The following is a 25,069-nucleotide window of genomic DNA, read 5'->3' on the forward strand; positions in this document are numbered from 1 at the left end:
TTCTAACATGTTACTTTCATTCACCGATGAGCCCTGAAGTTATAGCAAGACAAAATAATTTGGATCAACAGAAAGGAGACTGGGGCTCTCATGATTAAATTCACTAATATTTCTTCCCCAGTCCTAGAGAACCATAACTTGATACTTAGCCACGTCACTTTCAATCACTAAAAATAATCTGAAAGTACTTCCTTTTCAAGTCATTTGGAAATAGAGTTAAAAGTTGGCAGCCTAGAACCTCAACTAGGAGGTTTAGTCTGACTCCAACTCAGCCTCTCCAGAGTTGTGGGGAGAGAACTGTAATGCCGGACCTGTGTCACCTTGGTGACATCACCGTGGCATTACTGCTAAGCAAGGAAATTCCTAGCTGCTTTAGTGCTGCCTAGATTTCCTGAAAGCAAAAGGAACCAGTGAGGGGAGCTTTGGTTCTGTAGAGCCATTCCATGTTTCCTTCAAACCCAGTCCTGCCAACTGTAGACTGGAAACCCAGAACTTTGTTTAACGTTTCCCAGTGGAGCAGCTTTTATAAGATGTTTCTTCTCTCTCTGCTGAGAGGTCATTCCTGTTAGAATGCTTTCTACCTCCGATCAGAACCAGCCTGGCTTCCTTAATTTACCGAAAGCCCAGCAAGGAAATACCTGGAATCAGTGGAGACAGGTCGGGCTAGATGTGCATATCCATCTTCTGCTGCCCCAGAGTCAACCATCCCCAGGCCCCAGTCATGGCAGCCCCAGAGCATAGTGCAGTGGACCTACACCCTAGAGAAGCAACTCTTGCTTCAGAGTCTAAGCAGGTGAGCAAGATGAAGGGCGTTTCAGGCAGGAACTGGAGGTAGATCCTGGTGGGAGCCATGGTTCCATTCTCTTTGCTCCTGGAGATGATGTGTGAGAGATGGTACAGGGAAGAAACCACCCCCACTCCTTCCTCTTCATCTTTCCTCTTTGCCTGGAGACCATCACTTGGCTTTTATTCCTGTTCCATCACCAGGGAGGAAGCCCTGAACTGCAGCAGTCCCAGAGGAGGAAATGTGGGGAAGGGTGGCACTGTGGATGAGGAACCAGAAAAAGGCAGTGTTCCTCCAGCCCTTCCCTGACCCAAGTTTGCAAAGACAAGAAGTGTAGCTTCATTGTTGGGAGCAACTGGGGTACAAGTGTCTTTTGAGAGCCCTAGAGAAGCATGGGATGAATAGTACCTTTTCATCATCTCGTCTCTGCAGTAAAGAATAGCTGCAAGGAACTCAGTGGGAACCCAAAGTGTTCTTGACAAAGATGTCAGTATAATTCACCCAGTCAGACATAATTAAAAATAATTACTTACAGGACAGAACTTGCCGTACAGGAGATCAAAGTGCTCTGCGTGCTTTCAGAATAGACTCCAGACTCCAGAAAGGAAGAGAATGTTACAGCAGATAACCCACAGGTTGGTATCTGTGGCACTGGAGTCCGGTCCCCGCTCCACCACCATTAGCTGTGCAGCCTTGGATTCATGTCCTCACCTCTCTGAGCCTGTTTCCCTACCTGTAAAATATGGATGAGAGTATCACCTTGGATATGTCACAAGACCATGGCATGAAAATGGAGGAAACATATGTAAAAAGGACTTCTAATTAATGTCAGAGTTTGCTATTCCTTCTTCTCATTGATTTCCCTAAGAGGTAAACTGAGGCAAAGACTAACAGAATAGCTTATTGCTCTCCATTCTTTTTAGAACAAGATGAAATGTTACTTTTAGACACAAACAAAAGTAAGAAAGGGAATCTCCCACTTCCGTCCAGCCAATCACAAATGTCCACAGTGAAGATCCAGGGAGAGCACGTGGTCCTCTTCTCCCATATCCCCTGGTCCACGCCCAGGAACTTCAGCCCCTGCCTCTCTCTGTCTCTTAAGCATCACAAGCTTGTTCCAGCAGCAGCCTGACCAGGGCTCACTCCCCTCGGAGTGGTTGGGAGATGTTGAGAATTAGGAGCGGGCATATTTTTCCAAGATATTGTAGGTTTTGTTTCAAGGAGGGCAAGCTGGTGCCTGAGTTCAGCCTTTTCCTTCTTGCAGCCCAAGAGCATGACAGAGGGACTTAGGGCCACTGCACGTTTCCTGCCTCTTTCTCTCCCAGAGCTTCTACCTGGACAAATTTGAATTTCAGATTTTTAAACCTCAGGAAAATACCTGTGTTCAGAAGATGGTTCGGGTTTGTTTTGTGCTGTCAGATGCGGGATGAGAGCAGGACATTGACACCAGATGCCCCATTGTCACATCCTCTTTTTTCTTTCTTCCTGTGAACAGGACAGGGAGAATTGGCTGCTCAGTCTGGGGGGCAGGGGCAGGGGCCGGAAGAAGGGGGACGGGAGGAGGAAGACTTTTTAGAGTAGAATAAAAAATTCTGTTTTGTTATTAGGACAGTCCTTCTATCATTCAGAAAACTTCATCAGTTATATTCTTATTTGTTTCTTACTAGTCTTGTGAAGTGTGGTACCCGTTAGTCTATGTGTTCGGCTGCGGTCACTGGCCTCCAGTCCTCTTCTGCTTGCACATCCAGGCTCAGGTGGTCCAGGGCATCGGCAAGGTGATTCAGTGCCACCACCACCTCCAAGTTCTAGCCGGTAGCAGGAGGCAGGTGGGCCCAACCTGGAGGTTACTCATCAGCTGGGCTCACCGGCCATTGGCCACACCCTCCTGCAGGAAATTGTGCCAGTGGTGAGGTGTCTGCCATAGGCTGCCGTGACCTTCAGATGCCCTCTGTTGGAGACCACCAGCTGCACGCTTCTTCTTCTCCCCCTCATCCTCCTTGCTCTCCTGGTTCACCTTCCCTGGCATCACTCTCCAGCCACACCTGTCTCTCCACTGCCCCACCCACCCCAGTCTCTGTTGCCCTCTGTCACCTTTTCCTGCTTCACCTCTGCGCTCCATGCTCAGCATCACCGGTGGGCGTATCTCCCCCACTCCTGCCTCCCTCCCCAGAGCCCTTTCCCCCAGGCCCTTACTTCCCACTACCCTTGGCCGTGGAAGCCCCTCGCGTGACCTGGAGCTGGTGGAGGACCTGATCTGATCCCACGACTCCATAGGAAGAGGAATTTCTGACTCTACTCTCCCAGGGTGTGTCCCAAATGGGACTTTGGGAAGCAGTTCCTAGTAAATCTATTATAAATCCATTGTAGGTGGTTTCATAGTACCATTCAGTTCTTCCCCAAATGTGCATATGTCGATTCAACATCATGGGTAACATTTCTATGGGAAAAAAAATATGCTCTGATCTAAACTACCTATTAGTGAAGTTGTGGACCGCTGCTGTTTCCTAAATCGGAATCTCCTATGACAAGGATTGGAGGATTCTTGAAATCAAGAACTGTGGGTTCGATGTCTAAGAACCGCGCCCCCCCAGTACTTTCCACATACTAATCTCCCAGGAATTGATATTAAGAGTGACTTGTTAAATTACCAAATGTTATCAGAGCAAGGCATCTGAATGTGTGCTAGGTGGTGCCCTGGGGCCTGGTGCCCAGTGACCTTGCAGTAGAAAGGGACTAGATTTGGAATCAGGAGCCTTAGGCTGTGTCACTTACAAGTTCTGTAGCCTTGAAAAAAGTCCCCACTGCTGCAGGCATCCATTTCTCCTTTCACTATAATGGGAACTGTCCATCCTACTGCCCAAAACTGTTAGGTGTGAAAAATGAATTGATATAGGAAAAGCATTTTCTCCTTTTTGTTACCTAGGATCATTTTTTTAAAAATTAGTATTGTAAACCTCTGAAAAAATAACCATTTAAAATCACCTAAGGGCTTCCCTGGTAGTGCAGTGGTTAAGAATCCGCCTGCCAATGCAGGGGACATGTGTTCGAGCCCTGGTCCGGGAAGATCCCACATGCTGTGGAGTAAATAAGCCTGTGCACAACAACTACGGAGCCTGTACTCTAGAGCCCGTGAGCCACAACAACTGAAGCCCATGTGCCACAACTACTGAAGCCCGCGTGCCTAGAGCCCATGCTCCGCAACAAGAGAAGCCACCGCAATGAGAAGCCCGCGCACCGCAAGAAGAGTAGCCCCGCTCACCGCAACTAGAGGAAGCCCATGTGCAGCAACGAAGACCCAACGCAGCCAAAAATAAATAAAAAATAGAAATAAATAATAAAAAAATTTTTAATAAAATAGAATCGCCTAAAATCCAATCCATCCAGAGATAGCACTTTTGATCCAAAGTTTTTCCCATTAAAATTTATGCATGTAAATTTATCTTTTTAAATGAGCGCCTATTATATACACTATGGTTAGTATCTCTTTTTAACTGTATCCTGTAAATTGAGTGAATAATAATCTGCTGGTTGTAAAATACTCCACTGTAGTTATATGTCATAATATATTTAAATAATACCTTATTTGGGGACATTGAGGCTGTTTCCAATTTTGCTATTATTAACCAGTGCTGCAGTGGGCATTCTTGTTTATATACCTTCATATACTTGCCTTATTATTTTAAAGTCATTTAATACATATTTTCTTCCATAAAGACTGTATAGGTCCCTTATCCAAACTATTACAGCCAAATCTATTTTATAATTCATATTTTATAAAGGTAATAAAGTTATACACTGTATAGTACAAAATATTCCTAGTAAGCTATGCATTGGGGGGTAAGGTATTAACAGTTATGTTCAGTGGGATTAAATAGACCATAAATAGCCCACATCAGATTTTGCTACAAAATTAGTTTGCACTACAGAACCATTTTTTTCCTATTTTCAGAGCTTTTGGATTTTGGAATTGCAGAAAAGGGATTATGAAACTGGCTAATTTACATTTCTTTAGGTTCTAGTGAAATTGAACTTTTTCATGGTTTTATTTTGCCTTTATAATATTCATTTTGTAAAAGGTATGCTCTTAGCCTTTGCCTGTTTTTTAATTGGGCAAATAATATTTAACTATTAGGCTTGATCTTCTTATTGATATTTAAGAGCTTTTCACATATTTGTCAAACATTTTGCCACATACTTTAAATCATGTCTCCTAGTTTGTCATTTGTCTTATACTTTGATAATGTTTAACACGTATGTTTTTTTTAACATCTTTATTGGGGTATAATTGCTTTACAATGGTGTGTTAGTTTCTCCTTTTAACAAAGTGAATCAGTTATACATATGTTCCCATATCTCTTCCCTCTTGCATCTCCCTCCCTCCCACCCTCCCTATCCCACCCCTCCAGGCGGTCACAAAGCACCGAGCTGATATCCCTGTGCTATGCGGCTGCTTCCCACTAGCTATCTACATTACGTTTGGTAGTGTATATATGTCCATGCCTCTCTCTCACTTTGTCACAGCTCACCCTTCCCCCTCCCCATATCCTCAAGTCCGTTCTCCAGTAGGTCTGTGTCTTTATACCTGTCTTACCCCTAGGTTCTTCATGACATTTTTTTTTCTTAAATTCCATATATATGTGTTAGCATACGGTATTTGCCTTTCTCTTTCTGACTTACTTCACTCTGTATGACAGACTCTAGGTCTATCCACCTCATTACAAATAGCTCAATTTCGTTTCTTTTTATGGCTGAGTAATATTCCATTGTATATATGTGCCATGTCTTCTTTATCCATTCGTCCGATGATGGGCACTTAGGTTGTTTCCATCTCCGGGCTATTGTAAATAGAGCTGCAATGAACATTTTGGTACATGAGTCTTTTTGAATTATGGTTTTCTCAGGGTATATGCCCAGTAGTGGGAGGGCTGGGTCATATGATAGTTCTATTTGTAGTTTTTTAAGGAACCTTCATACTGTTCTCCATAGTGGCTGTACCAATTCACATTCCCACCAGCAGTGCAGGAGTGTTCCCTTTTCTCCACACCCTCTCCAGCATTTATTGTTTCTAGATTTTTTGATGATGGCCGTTCTGACCGGTGTGAGATGATATCTCATTGTAGTTTTGATTTGCATTTCTCTAATGATTAATGATGTTGAGCATTCTTTCATGTGTTTGTTGGCAGTCTGTATATCTTCTTTGGAGAAATGTCTATTTAGGTGTTCTGCCCATTTTTGGATTGGGTTGTTTGGTTTTTTGTTATTGAGCTGCATGAGCTGCTTGTAAATTTTGGAGATTAATCCTTTGTCAGTTGCTTCATTTGCAAATATTTTCTTCCATTCTGAGGGCTGTCTTTTGGTCTTGTTTATGGTTTCCTTTGCTGTGCAAAAGGTTTTAAGTTTCATTAGTTCCCATTTGTTTATTTTTGTTTTTATTTCCATTTCTCTAGGAGTTGGGTCAAAAAGGATCTTACTGTGATTTATGTCATAGAGTGTTCTGCCTATGTTTTCCTCTAAGAGTTTGATAGTTTCTGGCCTTACATTTAGGTCTTTAATCCATTTTGAGCTTATTTTTGTGTATGGTGTTAGGGAGTGATCTAATCTCATACTTTTACATGTAGCTGTCCAGTTTTCCCAGCACCACTTATTGAAGAGGCTGTCCTTTCTCCACTGTACATTCCTGCCTCCTTTATCAAAGATAATGTAACCATATGTGCGTGGGTTTATCTCTGGGCTTTCTATCCTGTTCCATTGATCTATCTTTCTGTTTTTGTGCCAGTACCGTACTGTCTTGATTACTGTAGCTTTGTAGTATAGTGTGAAGTCCGGGAGCCTGATTCCTCCAGCTCCGTTTTTTGTTCTCAAGATTGCTTTGGCTATTCGGGGTCTTTTGTGTTTCCATACAAATTGTGAAATTTTTTGTTCTAGTTCTGTGAAAAATGCCAGTGGTAGTTTGATAGGGATTGCATTGAATCTGTAGATTGCTTTGGGTAGTAGAGTCATTTTCACAATATTGATTCTTCCAATCCAAGAACATGGTATATCTCTCCATCTATTTGTATCATCTTTAATTTCTTTCATCAGTGTCGTATAATTTTCTGCATACAGGTCTTTTGTCTCCTTAGGTAGGTTTATTCCTAGATATTTTATTCTTTTTGTTGCAATGGTAAATGGGAGTGTTTTCTTGATTTCACTTTCAGATTTTTCATCACTAGTGTATAGGAATGCAAGAGATTTCTGTGCATTAATTTTGTATCCTGCAACTTTACCAGATTCATTGATTAGCTCTAGTAGTTTTCTGGTAGCATCTTTAGGATTCTCTATGTATAGTATCATATCATCTGCAGACAGTGACAGCTTTACTTCTTCTTTTCCGATTTGGATTCCTTTTATTTCTTTTCCTTCTCTGATTGCTGTGGCTAAAACTTCCAAAACTATGTTGAATAAGAGTGGTGAGAATGGGCAACCTTGTCTTCTTCCTGATCTTAGTGGAAATGCTTTCAGTTTTTCACCATTGAGGATGATGTTGACTGTAACACGTATAAGTTTTTAGTAAAATAGGATAGAAATTTGTTCCTTTATGGAGCTTGTCTATGGTATATTTGAGAAATCTTTCCTAATTCCAAAAGGATATAATCATTAATCTACATATCTAGTATCTTTAGTAGTTTAGAGGGTTTTATTTCTATGTTAATATCATCAATCTCTCTGAATTGTATTTTGATGTCAGCTTTAATGTAAGTTTTAGCCGATGGGCACAGTCCATTTATTAAACAATCTTTCCTTTTCCCAGAACTTTACTGTCATCGTTGTACATAAGCTTTCATAAGTATTTGGACCTGTTTCAAAACATTTGGTTTTGTTCTGGTGATCTCTCCAAGTCTGCTGCTGCCAGCACCACACTATTTCCATTATTACATCTTTATTTTCATATCTATTAGGGCTGGGGTGGGGGAAGGATGAAAGGTGGAGCACAGGATTTTTAGAGCAGTGAAACTATATTTAGTCTGATACAAGAGTGGTGGATATATGTCATTATGTATTTGTCCAAACTCATAGAATGACAGTACCAAGAGTGAACCCTTGTGTAAACTGTAGACTCTGGGTGATGGTGATGTGTCAGTGTAGGAAACAAACGTACCGTCTCGTTGGGGCTGTTGATGATGGGGGATGTTGTGCACGGGTGGGACAGCAAATATATGGGAGATCTCTGTCCCGTCTGCTGAATTTTGTTGTGACTCTAAGACTGCTGTTTAAAAAAATGAAGTCTATTAAAAAAACAAAAACTAGACATTACTCCTGAAATCGCAGAGCTTACCTCCAAGGGGAGAGTATAAAAAGCTAAATAGAAAACTAGAAGAAATTGCATTTCTCAAATATTGTGTTACAAATAGGCACCAGAGAACAGTGCTTCTCAAACTGTGATGAAGGGGGCTTCCCTGGTGGCGCAGTGGGTAAGAATCCACCTGCCAGTGCAGGGGGACATGGTTTCGAGTCCTGGTCTGGGAAGATCCCACATGCTGTGGAGCAGCTAAGCCCGTGCGCCACAACTACTGAGCCTGTGCTCTGGAGCCTGCGACCCACAACTAATGAAGCCTGCACGCCTAGAGCCCGTGCTCCGCAACAAGAGAAGCCACTGCAAAGAGAAGCCCGCACACTGCAACGAAGAGTAGCCCCCGCTCGCCGCAACTAGAGAAAGCCCCTGCGCAGCAACGATGACCCTATGCAGCCAAAAATAAATAAATTTACATTAAAAAAAAAACTGTGATGAAGGACCAATTAAAAAAAAACAATTTCCAATATCTTTTAAGACTAGCAACCTCTTTCTTAACCTCATCTTTGAAAAGCTGTGTGTAAACTGTCAATGCTCTATGCCTATTAGTTATTTGCCACTAATCTGTAGTGGATTCTTTGTCGAAATGAAGATATTTATTCAGTCCACCTACCTTCTACTCTGCAGAACGGTGAAAGCGTATTTGTGAAATACTGTGCTCTCCTCTTAAGAGGGCTTGAACCCTTGTCCCCTGCCTTGGCAGGCGGATTCTTAACCACTGCGACACCAGGGAAGCTCAAAGCTTGGCATTTTCAAGAGGTCTGCCACATAATCAAGTACTTCTTTTTCTTTTTACCATTCTTTATCTTCAAAGACACAAAGTTTTTAATGTCTTCATATTTCATGTGTGTGTGATGAACACAGAAAAGCCCCCCTTGGAATATGAATAATCAGCAGTTAGCTAGTTGCACTCACTCACTGAGTGCTTGCTACTGCATGTGAGGATGCTGCAGTGTCCAAAATTAGGACCCGTCACAAATATTAAGTGCGATTGGGCCGAGGGTCTGGCATCGGGGGGTGTAGGCAGTACTCATATTTTGTGTAGGAGAAAATCTAGTCATCTGTTCAAATCATATTCCTCACTGAGTGATATCTACAATAAAATAAGAGCGCAGTGGAAAGATGAATAAATAAGGACCTAGGAGACCTGAGTCCTAGTAACATTTCTTCCACCAATTAGGTAGATTTGATCACTTGCTTTAATTTCTCTGACCCTCAGTTTCCTCAGCTGTTACAAGAGACAGCAGACAGTTGGATCACTAAAGGCACTTTCAGCTCTCAAAAAGAAAAATGAACAGATCAACTAACTGATTTGTTCACAGATTGGTTCATTCATAACCGATGTATCCGTGTACGTATTCAAAAGACACTTGCAGTGAACATATTACATGTCAGTTACTGTGCTAATCGTGGCGGCCGAATGAGAAGGCAGTATGGAAGAGAGAGATGCGTTCCCCCAAGTCTCCGAATTCCCTTCTTGTTGTGGCGCTAGAATTCACTAAGCATGGGGAAATGATGAGAGACAGGGAGGAATGAATGGGGGGAATTGTCTTGGCATCACCACATTTCATGTATTTGTGGAGAACAGAGCTTCTCAGCCTCAGCACCATTGATGTGTTCATGGTGGGCAGCTGTCCTGTGCATTGTAGGTTGTCTGCAGTATCTCTGGCCTCAATCTACCCGATGCCGGTCCCACCCTCTCCACCCGTTTGTGACGACCATCCGTGTCTCCAGGCGTTGCCAAATGGCCCCTAGAGGCAAGGTTGCCCTGGTTGAGAACCAGTGATTTAGAATCACCTCAGTGCCAGGTACTGTGCTGGATGCCAGGAAAATAAAGGAGAGAAATACACAGCCTTGTCTTGAGGCCTTGATTCCAGGCCAGTGCTTCTAGAACTTAGATGTGCAGCGAGTCAGCGGAGGGCCTGTTGGAACCCAGACTGCAGACGCCCGCTTCCATCATTTCTAATTCAGCGGGTCCGGGTGGGGCTGGCGGGTTTGCATGTCTAAAGCGGTGCTGGTGCGATGCTGCTGGTCCCTCAGGATGACACTTTGAGAACCGCTGGGCTCGGGGGTTCCCATCTCGCAGGTGACGGGTGTCCACGGCAGCTGTGGCCGAGAATATACGTGTTCTCGCCTCACCCGTTCGACCAGTGTTTGCTGAGATTCAGAGTAATCTGTGGTCTTTAAATTGAGAAATTAGACCCCAGATGGGCTCCTAAACCCACAATAAACCTGAAAGGTCACAGGAAATAAAACCAGGGGAGGACCTCCTAAGCTGGAACAGTGACGAAAAGGTGCTTAGTTTCATCCTTTTGATTTCATTCTGTATTAACAGATGAATGGGTTGTTCATGGGCTTGTCCAGGTACCTAAATAGTATCTAATTTCAGTTTCCGTGGATTCTAAGCTCTGAACACAAACAGGCTTTTACAAACCACTCATTTCTAAGGTGGGGACATCCGTGGGCAACGAGAGACATGGGTGGTTCGCCTAGACCTGCATGCACACGTCCATCCTGGAGCGTCTGAGCCCCGCTCGGCCTTCTCCTCCTTGTGGTCTCCGCCCCGGTCTCCCTTTCCCTTTATCTCCAGCAGTAACTTCGACAGCAGTGCGTGTCGCGCTGGCACACGCAGGGCTGTGTGTGTGTTATTATTCTTCACAAAACTCTTAGTTCATCTTTGGACTGAACATTGCTATTTCCTCTTGCTATGACGATACCACCAAATACTGTATTTTCTTTGAAAAGTGTCACACACCCTCGGGAGGAAGTGGGGTGTGGTGTTTGAACACCACTGGGGGGACAGGGGTGTTTCGCTCCCGCCGTACCCACAAGTGACAGCCCGCTTTGCAGTTCTTGTTTTCTCTGTCTCTTAATGTTGAGTCCACACTGCCTGGCCACGTCATTTTACTCGCAGGATGAACAGCGAGAAAGTGGAGTCCAGGCTGTCAGAACCTCCTCTCTGTCCCCCTCTAGGCAGGGGTCTACTTCATTCTGAGGTCCCAAGGCTGATTTAGAACAGGGACCCTGTCACATTTTTGCATCCAGCACCAGGCTTTATACCTAGGAGGCAGGTTTAGCAGATACTTAGTGAGCGATGGCAAAAAACAAAAGTACATGGCACTTCATTTCCTTAGCTAATAGTTTAGGTGAGTTCTAGGCCATGTCAGATAATCTGCTGAGTCAGTTGTCGTCGTCTTCGTCATCATCATCACCATCATCATCACCATCATCATCACCATCATCACCATCATCACCATCATCACCATCATCATCATCATCATCATCATCATCATCATCATCATCATCATCATCATCATCATCATCATCGGTAGTTAATTTCATCAGGGAGAATTTCCGCGGTTACTTTAGAAAAGTCCTATAATGTTATAGCTACCTTTTCCACCAAACACTGTTGTAAGCGTTTCATTCAATGGTTAATTCATTTAATCCTCCCGACAACTCTGTGAAGTGGGTCTGTTATTTTCCCCATGTTGCAGAAATAGAAACATAGTCGCACAGAGATTAGGTCACTGGTCTATGACTATGCAGTTGGGGAAAGCTGGCGTTTGTACCGTGGCCCTCTCGTTGACACACCTGTGAGCTCCTGCCTGTGTCCTCTCCTTCCTGATGGTATACTGCCATGCCAGGCCAGGGAAAAGGGACCATGTGGCCAGGGACTTCAACTTGACCGTCTCAGTCAAGATGTCCTTTGGGGGCTTCCCTGGTGGCGCAGTGGTTGAGAGTCCGCCTGCCGATGCAGGGGACACGGGTTCGTGCCCCGGTCCGGGAAGATCCCACATGCCGCGGAGCGGCTGAGCCCGTGAGCCATGGCCGCTGAGCCTGCGCGTCCGGAGCCTGTGCTCCGCAACGGGAGAGGCCACAGCAGTGAGAGGCCCGCGTACCGCAAAAAAAAAAAGATGTCCTTTGACCGGGGCACACTGGGCCCTGCCTCTGATTGGACGTCCCACATCCATTCAGGTGGGGTGTTTTTCCTACCTGAACACCTGACAGGCAGAACTCTTCCTCTGATGCATTAGGAAGATTCCAGAGTATCCTATGTCTCATTAGAGCTACTGAGTTAATATGATGGTAGAGTCACTGAGAAAATTGTCTCTTTCCCCCCAACTTTATTGAGATATAATTGACAATTAAAAGTTGGATATATATTTAAGGTGTACGATCGGATGACTTGATAAACGTATACACTGAAATAATCACCACAATCAAACATTAACGTATCCATCATTTCACATAGTCTCCTTCTTTTGTGTGGTGAAGAGTGTCTTTTAAGAGTAAAATTTGACGCAGTAAACAGACCCATCATTAAATTTGCTTCCTGTACCAGGCAGCATCTTTGGCCTCGGTACGTGGTTACCCTACCCTGGGTAGAAAGTAGTGCCGAGGAGACCGACTTTGTACAAAGCAGTGAGCTCTGTCTGCTCTAGACTTTGGCCCCGGGAGTCCTAACTGATACCAGCCAGCCACCAGTAAAGGCATGAATGGAGAAGGCGCAGAGGTAGACAGTGCACACTTAGGACCACCTGGGAGAACTACCCAGGTCAGCAGCTTTGACTTCACTTCTGAAAGAGAGCTTAAGCTCTTCCAAGAAACTTCAACTCCGTTTATATTACCCATTCTTTAACTCTTCAAATTATAGCCATGCAGTAGAAAGATCATTAAACCACAGGTTCTGACAAAAAGAAACGTCAAATTGGTACCCAAGGTAACTGGGCAAGTAGGCAGTACAGAGGCTGCTGGGAAAGCCTGTCTGACAGCTGTCATGGGTCCTTGCTAATTAGGAACTGGTTGAACAGATGGAAACAATCTATGGGGAACTCTCCATGCTTTCGCTTCCTCCCTGGCCTAACCTTAAAAGCCATTTTCTAACAAGGAATCATTGACTAGTTTGAGTGGAGGTACTTAGCAACCAAGGCTGGAATACAGGTTCAGTTGCTTACTAGCTGTGTGACCTTCAGCGAGCTGCTTACCCACTTAGGCCTCAGCTTTCTTATCTGTAGAATGGAGCTCATTATACCTATCTCACGGGCTTGGTGAGAAGGTTGAATAACACAAGCTATGGAAAGCTTTTTGCAAAGTTTTGTGAACTGTCGGAGACCTAATAAATAACTGTCTAGGCTATGCGTGTGCTTGGAACAAATGGACAGATAGATCAGGAGTCAGGGAGATGGAGAAGAAAAAACTCAACTTGACTAGTGATAAAGGCTGGATTGGTGGGTATGGCCAAAGTGTCCAAGCAAATCCATTGGTCGTTGTTCACAGTGTCATAGGCAGTACTGCACAAAGGCTGGCCTCCCAGGACTGGCAGATGAGCCCCGCCCTGCTTATGGCGTGGCAGAGGGGAGTGGAGAAACATGGTCTCTGAAAGTCGGTAGATCCCCCCAAAAGAGAGGAGGGGGCTGGACTGGGCAAGCATAGTTTATTCTTCTAAAACTCATCTGTCAGATAAATCGCTCCTCTTCTCACGGGGAGCAGGAAAGGATTTCTGGATGAAGTAGTACAGAAATGAAGTCCTTGAAAGATGAGAAAGATTGAGGGGTGGCAACCGTGTACGCCTGGAGCTGGTAGAGCATCCAAGCAGAAGGAAGGTGTAAACAGAGCCGTCGAGGTGGACTACCGGGGTGTATTCAGAAAACAGGCTGAGTTGTGTGGTGTGCGGTCAGTACGTTGATGCCAACACATGGGGGCTTTTAACTAACAGATTGAATCATGATTTAATTCAGCAAGGATGTGGACAGTTGAGTATTTGTGTAATGTGATCAGAGCTGTGTTTTCGTGGGACTGTCTATTCATGTCACCCATTAAAATTAGTGTCAGAATATTAATAATGCCATCCCAGGTTCCTTCTTTCCTATATTTCAATATTTGTTTTATTTCTACACTTTTTTTCTTTTTTTTGGTGGGAGAAGGGCTATGTTCTATTAGTCTGCTCAGGCTGCCAGAACAGAGTACCACAGACTGAGGGGTTTAAATGACAGGAGTTTGTTTTCTCCCTGTTCTGGAGGCTGGAAGGCTGAGATCAAGGTGCCTTCAAGGCTGGCTTCTGATGAAAGCCCTCTTCCAGGTGTGTCGATGGCATCTTCCCACTGTGTCTTCATGTGGCAAAGAAAGAAAGAGAGCTCTGGTGTCTCTTTCTCTTCTTATAAGGACACTGTCCTAATGGATCAGGGCCCCACCCTTATGACCTCATTTAACCGTAATTATCTCCCTAAAGGCTCCACCTCCAAATACAGTCCCATGGGGGCTTATGGCCTGAACATATGAATTGCTGGGGACACAATTCAGTCCATAACTGGGGTTGGGGGGAGTCTTGTTAACGTTCGCAGGTAGGAGGGCATGACTAGCTCTGTCACAAATCCCCCTTCCTTACTCGTTGAAGGTTAGGCCTCTTTCCTTTTGTCATGTAGCATGTATGGTCAGGGTTATTTTAAAATATTATCTTCATTTCACACTTATTATTTTAATTCACTTTTGAGACCATATTTAGGGGCAAGAGGCTAATATTTAGTCTGACTCTTTTTATTGTACTACTTTGTAGACATCTTAGCAAGGGGATAAAACACTTCCCAACTAGTTAGTCTTTCTTCCATGCACATTGCAAGGCAAATTAATTTTTTTATTATAGCTTTTTTCTACAGCAGTAAGTCATTTTATTCAGTTGCCACTTTTACCTGAGAAACCTTTCTATCTCTTAAATTGAAAGCTATAAACTTAATTTGCCAAAATTTGCCTGATGTTTAATTGACCAAATTTTGGCTAAGCTGATGTGTTTGGAACTCATTGAATGTTTTTTCCCCTCATCCCCAAGCTTACTGTTGATTCATTTGTGTTTTCTATATGGTAAAGATTTGATATTTCTTTGAGATTCTCCCTGTGTCCCTAAGACACCGCCAGCTAAATTATAGCAATAAAAGTGACATCCAGATTTTTTTAAAATAAAGAAGTATGCTCATTCTTAGTTCACTTGCTGCAGAGGAAGAGGAGTCGTGATACGTTTTAGCTGATGAGAGTATAGAGAACTTCTTCTCTTGCTTTCTGTTTCTATGGAATTTCCCCCATCCGCTTTTGTTAGGTGGTGGCAACCCTTCAGGTCACCGTGAAAGTATTTGGTGGCTTTGAATTGTGGCAGGTGAGTCCATCTGGATAAGTAGGTCAGTCAGCATCAGGGAGGCAAGAGACCAGAATTCTCCATTCAGTACTTACTGGCATATGACCTCAAGCGTGCCCCTGAGCAGCGATTCTTGATCATCTCCCTGCATTGTCACTACCTGCCGAAGAGAAATGAGATCACACTTAAAGGTGAAAACATTGAGCTGTAAGAGTAAAGGTCCTCCACAAATTTAAAGTACACATTAGGATGGTATTTCGCAGTTGGGATGGCAGAAGCGCAGAAGATTGGATGGACACACTGATAGTTCATCGTGATGAGTGCCAGCATCGTGATGACTCCATTAGGGGAAAATAAGTGCTATAGGAGAGATACGTGAGGGGTTTTATGGGAGCTCGGTGGCAGAGCACAGAGGAAGGTCACTTAATTCAGCCCAGATATGCTCCTAAAAGACTCTTTCCATTCTCTTCCTACCCTTTTTTGGTATATACTAATAATGACCATAAAGTACACTAAAAAGTATATCAGTTGTAATAATAATAATAACTAACATTACTTTGAGAGTTTACTGTGTGACAGCCCTGTTCTAAGCACCTCCATGTGTTTTCCCATTTCATCCTCATAGCCCTTTGAGACGAGTAATAGTATTATCACCATTTTCCAAATGAGAAAGCAGAGAGGTTAAATAATTCCTGCAGTTGAGCTCATAATGGCATCGATTCTCTGCCAGTAACAATGCCTGGGATGTTTCCTTTGTATTGATTTCCTCTGTAACTGTCTGCTACCTAATCGGACCATAGAATACCCTTTCAGGTAAAAGAAATGCATGAAGATTAAAAGATGATGTAAAACGTTGCTTTTGAAAATTAAGTTTCTTAGCAAAAAGGCATTGAGCATCAGCTCGATATCAGACAGAGGGATTGACCCAGGAGGTACATAGATGATTAAGATATGGTCTCTGCTCTCAGAGCCCAAAGTCTTGTTTGGGAAGACCAACAGGAACTAATGCATTGAATAAAGCATTATAGGGAAATACGGCTGTGTGAGCATTTGGTCTCCTCCCCAGCCCCACATTCCCCAGAGGAACGTGGTAATAGAGGAGACCCCTCATCACAGCTAGAGTCCAGTAAGTAAGGCACCTGCCTGCACTCACTCTGGAGGGTTTTTGCTAGATATGCTGCAGATGAAACCAGAGGGACTTCTATAGGTTGAGTCCCACCCGTCTTCTGGGGATATGAGTAGATCCCACCCTCTTCAAGGATTATGTAGGAGAAATCCTGGTGGGACCTTACTATGTCCCCCAAATTTGGGGGCTAAGAGCTGAAGACAAAGATAGAGAATGGGAGGTACAGGATCTACCCCACTCAGACTTTTGAAATGGCAAAGGTGAGGTGAACAAATATGACAGGTGCTGTCTCGCAGGGTACCCGGGGAGCTATGGGGGGCTGGGCGAGCGCTGAGTAAATTCCACCAAGATGTGTCGAGGGAGGCTGATGGAGGTGAGGGAAGAAGAGCTTCACAGAGGAGGTACAGACTGAGCGGGAGCTTGGAAGATGAGGAAGCGGGGGTGGGGCAGATGGAGGCTGGAGTGAGATAGGAAGGCGGTCCAGGGAGAGGAGGCAGTATGGCTAAGAGCCTAGAGCTCCGAAACAGCATGACAAGTTGGAGAAATGGCAGGGGCTCTGCGTGATCCTAGGGAAGATCCTTTGGGACTGGGAGTGAGAGGTGACAGGACTGGGGAGAGAGACAGGGAAGCTGCTATGATGGGTCCAACGAGGGATGATGCAGAATCCCGCCAAGACCCCAGGGAAGGAGGAGAGGAGATGGGGAAGGAGAAGGACAGGTTGGTTGCGGTGGATGAGAGAAAGGGTGATGTCTAAGCAGGGTGCTAGGCTGGGAGTCATGGTCCCAGTCACTGAGCTGATAAAACAGAAGAAGAGGAGGATTCCAAAGGCAAGACAGTGAGTTCCTTTCGCACCTGGCAGGTTGGGGGGTCCCCGGGAGCTGTCCAGGAGAGACTGGATGTGTGCTTTTATTCCTCGGACGAGCGGTCCGTAGAGGGACCCGTGTGTTGCCGGAACAGCCTGAGCTGGCCAGTCAGTCTTACTGCACACATTATTTGCTGTAGAGGGCGAGGCTACTGTGATGGGCAAGAAAGAGATTATGAAATCCACACTCCACAGAGAGACTGGGGGAAGACAGTCCTGAGAGATGCGATTCCAGTGCGTGCATTTCTGTACACAAGTAATTTTCCTTTCTATTTTAGCACCCCTTCTCCTTTACCATCAGCTCTGCGCACAAAAAACCAGCCCACAAAAATCTGTTATGTTAATTTCATCCTCATGTGCGTGTTACGCATCTTCTAGGCTCTTGAGATTTGCATGTATATACATACATATACATATATTGGTACATACACACGAGTGTTCAACAAATTTACGCTCACACAGCATTGTATAGAAGTGTATGATGCATGTTGTCCTTGCCATTGTTAGGTAAGAGCATTTCTAAAATATTAATTGCACAGGTAAAATAATATTATTGTTTTAAAATAATAATATTTATTATTATATTAATATTAATTATATTGATATTATTAATATAAAATATAATAAAATTATTTTTATAATATTTTATTATTATAAAATGATATTATTAAATTGAATTGAATATTAATGGATCCTCAAAGAAAATGCATTATCAAGTTCCAATGTTATTTTTTTCTCAGCTATTTGCACCAAAATGCAAAATTTCGGGAGACCTTAAATACTACAGAGTAAAAGGTGTTTTCTTAAGGCTCTAACCATTTCCCTTTAGTAAACTGAAACTATGCTGGCTTACTTCAGATTTTAGTTTAATATTTTATTATATGAATTCTCAGTTTCCTAATGTATATTCTTTATATAACCTCTGAATTTATAATCTATGCCTTGAAATGCCAGTGGCATATTTCTTAATTTTGGCTTTTAAATTATCATATGGCAAAATTGACCTTTGTTTTGGGTGCATCCTTCTGTGAATTTAAGTCTAGATTTCTGTGACTACCACCACAATCCGGCTCTAGAACAGTTGGATCTTCCCCCAGAACCTGTTCGTGTCACCCTTTTATAATCATACCCTGTCCCCTACCCAAACCACTGGTAACCACTGCTTCTTTTCTCCATATAGTTTTGTCTTTTCAAGAATGTCATATAAATGCAATTATATAGTATCCTGCTTTGTTTTGTACATCTTAAATTGCTCACAAGGCTGAACATTTTCCTACAAACTAGTTACAAGTATGTTTTTTGTATTTTGTGTAGTTTGTGTCATTGCCAGTTATTTAGTTGGGTCATGGGTAGTGGTTTGGGGGTTTTTTTTCCCCTACACATTTGTGTATGCTTATTATATAAGAATGATGCTAACTTATTTTCTGTTGCATTTACCGTAGATATCTTCCTTAAGTCTTTGCCTTTGCATTTTGTTATTTTCTTTAAGTGTGTATGACCTTACACATAGTGATATTGTTTGATGTAGTAATACTGGAATTCTCTGGTGATCTAGTTTGATGCGTTCTTCCTAAATTAAAAAAAAATGTGAAAGGAGCTCATCACAGCATTATTTCTATTATGGAAAAACTGGACACAATCTAAATGTGGAACTATAAGACTTCAGTAAAGCAGATGATGGAGCTGTCCCTCAGTGGGCTGTCATGTAAGAATTCAAAGGATGCTTACAGAGATGACATAGTAGCTTGGACAATTTTTTTGGTAAAAGTTAAAAGTCAGATACAATCTCATACACACAGTATGAGCACAGCATATAAAACAAAACCGTAGACTAGAGAAAATCCATTAAAATAGTAACCGTGATTTGCTTCTGTCAGTGGAACTATGAGAAGTCTTTTACCAATTTTGTGTATTTTCTTCATTTCATGATGATTGCCTATTACTGTTACAGAAGGGGAAAAGATTCTGGGCAGCTCAGCAATAAAATGCTACCTTTTGCCTTTAAAAGGCACCCCCTGAGCTTGAGGCTTTATTGAACAACGTGTGAGGTTAAGCACACAGATGCCAGTTCTGCTTTCTAAATGTCAGAATGTCACTGTGACTAGACCTTTAGAAAGACAGTGGCTTGGCTACCAGACAGATGCATGCATTGGGCAGATCATCAAAATGCTATTGGGTGAGGGGATAGGGAAGGCGAGTCTGGTGAACTGGCAAGGGAATCAGGATGGCTGTGGATAGGAAGTCAGTTGATGTCTAAGCCAGCCCTGTTGGGGGAGGGGGTTTTGCAGTAACTCTGTTCCTTACTGTGATAGAACCCCTGGGGACACTAGACCTTTCAGTCTGTTCCCCAGACAGATTTTCCCAGGTGCATGTTGAGCTGCTGTTGCCTAATTCTGAACCCAGCCTGGAAATAGCAGAGTGACACATCCATCAGTAAAGGTCAGAGTGGTTGTAACTCGGACTTTATGAGTCAGTGATCCCTCGAGGCTCAAGTCAGAATTAATTACTTACCTTCACTTGTGTTAAGGAAATCTTCAAAACGTCCACACGTGGTAAATACTCGCATAAATGATGCTGGTTCTTGGTGATTGTTCCTGATTAGTGGAGGAATATAGATTTGTCTGAAAGATCTACGTGGTCCAGGAATGGGGGTCTCAAAGTTTTCTCTGGAGAATTCTCTGTTCTTAGCCAGGCTTCTGCCCAAGAGTTCTAAGCTCAGAGGGGGAAGGGGGCCCCCTAAAGACAAATCTGGAAGTCATCTAGCTGCTAATTCAGCAGAGTGACATATACAGAATGTGCTTCCAAGGCTAAGAACTCCTGACAAATCATGGTGATTCCATAACCATCTCCTTTAGTTAAACCTGCTGAATTGCAGGAAATTGGGACTCTCTTAACCTCCATGAAATTAACAGCAGTGATCAAGACCCCCTAATTTGTCTCTCTGTTTGTTCAAAAAATACCCAGGCTGCCGGCATTCCAGAGGACTGGCAATCTTTTATGGCTCTGTCGGATTCAGGGTTATGGGCCCAAGATTTCCAGTTGTGTCGTTGATTCTCACACCTGGGATCCTGTTACTCTGAGTAGTTTTCTTCCTTCACAAAAAGGTAGAAAAGATGACTAATGCTTTCTTCTTGATATCTTTGGCTTGCGTAAGAAGGGGAAAATTCGTGAGGCAAAATTGTTTCAAGAGAAAGAGGAAGCAAAGACGTAACTCTATCACTGAATACCAGGCAATAGTTTCAGATTCATGGAACCTCCTGGAAAAGTAGGTTCAAAAAAGGGTTGAAGTAAATGGACAAAACAAAGACAAGGAAGGAACAACAGGTGAAGAATCAGACTGGAAAATTCTGGAATTTGTAGCCAACACTACAATGATTTTCACCGATATCTCCGGGAAAGTGTAATTTTTAGTTCTTTGGCTTTTACGAAGGACTTTGTTTCTCCTTCCACAATGAAGTGGTATTTTACGGTGGTCAGTGATTTAGGGTTTTTAAGTGGTTTGTAATATTCAAGAGCTTAATTTATCTATATCTATATGTGTGTATGTGTGTCTAAACTAAACAGAGATCAGCTGCTGAATAGATATCTAGAGCCAATTCCATCACACACATAAATAGCCCATGTAAGAATTTCGTGGTGTCATGTTCAACTGGTGTGACTAAAATAGACGCACTGTTTGTAAACTCATTTTCTTATTACTGCGTGTTGTTTCCTGGGTACCTTCTTGAATGATATTGATAGAAGAAGTAAAATGTTGGAAAGCCTCTGCTTCTCTCTGCAACTATTAAATAAAACTCCATTCGATTAAGAGTGGAACTTAGGTCTAACGGACAAGGTTCAATAACGCTGAAGTCCTGAACGCCACTTTCTTTGGCTAGTCAGTCTGTGGTTTGGGGTGAGCCCAATAGTGTACTGTGCAGAAGGGGAAGTAAAACATTTGTTTGAATGGATAGTTGAGCCATTTCAGGCTCTGGCTGTCAGAGATAAAGCACTGGTTAAGTGGGGGTGGGACACCCACAATAATATATTTCACAGCCCCCAAACAGCTTCTGTCTTTTGTCGCTTTTCAGGGAGCGGCCATGTCACCGTTTCTTCGAATTGGTTTGTCCAACTTTGACTGTGGGTCCTGCCAGCCGTGCCAGGGAGAGGCCGTTAACCCTTACTGTGCTGTGCTTGTCAAAGAATATGTTGAATCAGGTAAGCTTGAGTGGGTGGTGTAGGTGGGGTGGGAGAGGAGGAGGAAGACCCTGCTATGAACCGGGAAGCAAGGTCTTCCGGGATCTTCAAGGTCATCTGGCACAGCCTAATTTTCCAGCTCAGGAAACTGATACCCGGGGAAGCCAAGTGCTTTCTCAAAGGCATATGGGCTTAGTAACAGCCTCTGAACTAGACCTGGTCTCCTGCCTCATGTTCTACAATATTTCATGGTCCCATTTTCCACATAAACAAAGGAAAGGAGAAATGAGTTGAGGACATTACTGTGAAGAGTTACGGGGGAAAAAAAAATCTAATGAGCTGAAGTAAAACATGGTGGTGTTAAGTCTGGTTGTTGTCAGTGATTATAGATAAAGTCTGCATAATCTTAGAATTAACCCCAAAGATGGTTTACTGCTTCTTTGGCCAAGCTCAGATGAATAGTACAAAGAATATATGATTAGCGCTTAGAGTCCAAATTACAGAAAACTTAACTTCTGTGTTTACTAAAACCCTGGTTGAGTGAAAGAATACTCATATTTTGTCAAATTTAAATATTTATGAGAAGTTCATGGTGAGGGGGAGAGAGTGACAGTCTTCCCGGATTCCTTTGTGGGTTTAAATCATTCCATTAAAATAATTATTCTGTCTGGAGTCTCTCCACGATCACTTCAACTGTTCCCACCCTCCCTGATCCCTGTCTCTGTATTTTAAGATTCTCATGGACTTTCTTAATAAAAAAAAAAGGCGGGAGGAAGTTTACATCCCATGATTTTTCCAGCTTCACTGCCTTCCTACACACATTCTGGTTTTCACAGAGACTTCGTAGGGAAGTCTGATTGCCACCAATGCAGAATCCCAGTAACAATAGGAGCCATTATAGTTCGTTTACAGAGAAAGCATTTATGGAGCACCTACTGTATACTGGGTCAGAATACGTGCCTTTCCTCTAGAGCTTCTTTCCTAGCAGAGGAAGATAGGCAAGAAAGAAAAATATCATGTAGTAAGTCATGTGAAATGAAGACATTAAAGCAGGGTAGTGGGGAGAGAGAAGGATTGGGGCTGGAGAGACAGGTGGAGAGAGACAGAAGTCCTCAAAAAAATAGTCCTTTAAGGGGGTGACATTCACAGGTGCAAGAGGAACCTGATTTTGCAGTTGAGAACCTCCAGCTAGATGTTTCCAGCTCAGAACCCTGGGGTTTCAAATCCTGGTGTGTTGGCTTTTCTCTCCCTTCTAAGACTTCTGCTCTGTGGTTGACTGACTTCAGCCTTCCAGACCCTGTGAGCACATGAAAGCGGGGAAGACTGTCTGATGATCTCGATTTCCCTTCTGCCCAGGTTTCTCTCCTGTTTAGTTAAAAGTGAGAATGGCATTTGCTCCCAATCTAAGACCTTTCAAAGGTCACCAAAATCTTTGAAGTGTGCAATGTCTGAGTTTTTCAAAGCTGCTTTCGACTTAATGTCCCCGGGATCCAGTTCCCTTTACAACCACAGCTCTCACTGACATTTGCCTCTTGAGAGCCTTTCTAAAATTTCTTCTTCTTTTGGCCTTGCCTTTGAACTTAGTCTAATCAGCCGTATGGATCCAGAGAACGTGTCGAAAAAGACTGTTTTTCCAAAAGGTTAGGCTGTGGAGTTTAGAGGTTTGGGGTGTCGATTTTGTTTTAGTTTTGTTCGGAAAAGAAATCACTCTGAACATGATCATTCAAATATTACTTCTCTAGAGTTTAAGCACATTTCAGTCTTGGGGGTGTGAGGCTGCATTTTACGTAAAGCAGTAGAACAGGGACAAACAGGACACAGTGCTGTCCGTCTGGGAGCCTTTGAAAATGGCAAAACCCACTTTAAATAGATAGGAGCCTGAGTTCTGGTTCCCTTTTTAAGTGATTGCAAACATTACTGAATGAAGGTGTAAAAAATGCCTTGCCGTGGGAATTTCTGTCCTTTTTCGGGGTGTGGAGAATGGTTGTGGTTGGGAGGAATTAAAGGAATTATGAGGGGTGGCTTCAAGCCTGTGGAAGTAAAACGTTACTCCGATCACTAATATTGCCGTTGCTTTTTCTTATAGTCCGATCCTGAGTTAAATTTCTTTAAAACAAGACATAAAAATCTTCCCCTTCCTATTCCACGCTCAACACTGTCAGAGTTTATACCGCTAATAGCCAGGTTTACCTAAAATTTGAAGTCTCAGCTTCTTCAAATCCTTGTATACCTCCCGAAGAATAATTTAGCAAATGCTAAATGCCCGTTCTGCTTTTAGCATCATGCGCCGGAGAGAATCAGGATTCAGAACTGCTTTGTTGCCCTGTTTTAAGTGAATTTTTCCTTTTGCTTTATCAACATCTCTGCGTTGCTAAATCTGCCACTTTGTGTGCTTATGATCACAAGAAACACACACTGAAATACAGCTGCAGTTTTCCGCTCCTGAAATGATTAAAGAACAAATACTATGGAAAATCCAATATGGATGAGAGATAGGACAACACTGCTTAATCCCACGAGTAAGTCCAGTCGCCTGGTGGTTCCGGGGAAGTTCCCTTAAACTATATCATCCTGACCTTGGCTCCTGTTACTAACCATTTCCAGGACCCCCACCAGCCTGCAGGTCTACAGCCGGCTTCACTGGCTCTGGGGATGGGGACCACCACCCCTCCGGAATACTTGTTAATTTTTGCTTAGGGTGCATGGCTTATGTAAAATATATCCTCATTTGCAAATGAGGGAAGGAAATAACGGCTCATGATGTTTTAAAGGTTTTGCCTCTTAGTGTATTTATGTCAAATGGAAAAGTTTTAAATATCTTTTTAAAGGAGCACTCATTGTAAGCCTGAAATTATGCCCCTGTATCTTTCAGATCAATCTCTAATTCCTTTACGTGTTATTTTTGTTCTCCCAACAGACTGATATATCCCGGAGAGCAGAGGGAATAGGTGTCACTGTTGAGTTGAATTATTTCCCAGGGCTGGTTAAGGGAGTAATGAGAACGTATCTTTCTGTTCCTAGAGAATGGGCAGATGTACATCCAGAAAAAGCCAACCATGTACCCTCCCTGGGACAGCACTTTTGACGCCCATATCAACAAGGGAAGAGTAATGCAGATCATCGTAAAGGGCAAAAATGTGGACCTAATATCCGAAACAACTGTGGAGCTCTACTCCCTGGCCGAGAGATGTAGGAAAAACAATGGGAAGACAGAAATATGGGTAAATAGCCAAGCTGTGAGCTTTATTTTAAGTGTATATTCCATTAAGTGCTAAGAACCATAGTTGAAGACTAGCTCAAGATTTCAGTGTCATCCTGAAGGTATGATACACTGGCCTTAAGTAAACTGACTCCCTACCACGGACTCACGGGTGGCTTGATAATGATAATGATGATTCATTGCAGTCTTAGAACGTACTGGTTTACTCAAATCTCTTTGATTCTTATGTAAGGGGAAGAAGGTCTCTTAGGCTATGAAGAACTGTTATTGCCTTATTTATAACTGTTAAAGTAAGCTTGGAAATATCACAAATTTTCCATAACTTGGGAACCTACCTGTGGCCTATTTATCAAGGCGTCACGTAGATATCAAGATATCTAGGAACCTATGTGATACCTTGATAAAATATTTTAGATAAGATGATGGGTGGATAAGTGAGAAGAGA

General features: G+C 43.0%; 1 protein-coding gene across 4 annotated transcripts in view; it reads left to right on the forward strand.

Annotated features, from left to right (window-relative positions):
* The window catches only part of PRKCQ (protein kinase C theta), a 159,280-nt gene that overhangs the window by 27,922 nt on the left and 106,289 nt on the right, over positions 1–25,069 (forward strand). The window contains exons 1-3 of one of the 4 annotated variants that reach the window (XM_030836906.3): positions 21,312–21,425; positions 23,811–23,923; positions 24,426–24,625. In XM_030836906.3, coding sequence (XP_030692766.1) covers positions 23,872–23,923; positions 24,426–24,625 — 252 coding nt within the window. In that variant the 5' untranslated portion in view covers positions 21,312–21,425; positions 23,811–23,871. Of the gene's footprint in view, positions 1–21,298; positions 21,426–23,810; positions 23,924–24,425; positions 24,626–25,069 lie in introns of those variants that run through there. The other 3 variants (XM_070044841.1, XM_070044842.1, XM_060293338.1) reach the window with 3 other exon arrangements.

This window comes from Globicephala melas, chromosome 2, assembly GCF_963455315.2.
Source record: "Globicephala melas chromosome 2, mGloMel1.2, whole genome shotgun sequence".
Lineage (NCBI taxonomy): Eukaryota > Metazoa > Chordata > Mammalia > Artiodactyla > Delphinidae > Globicephala > Globicephala melas.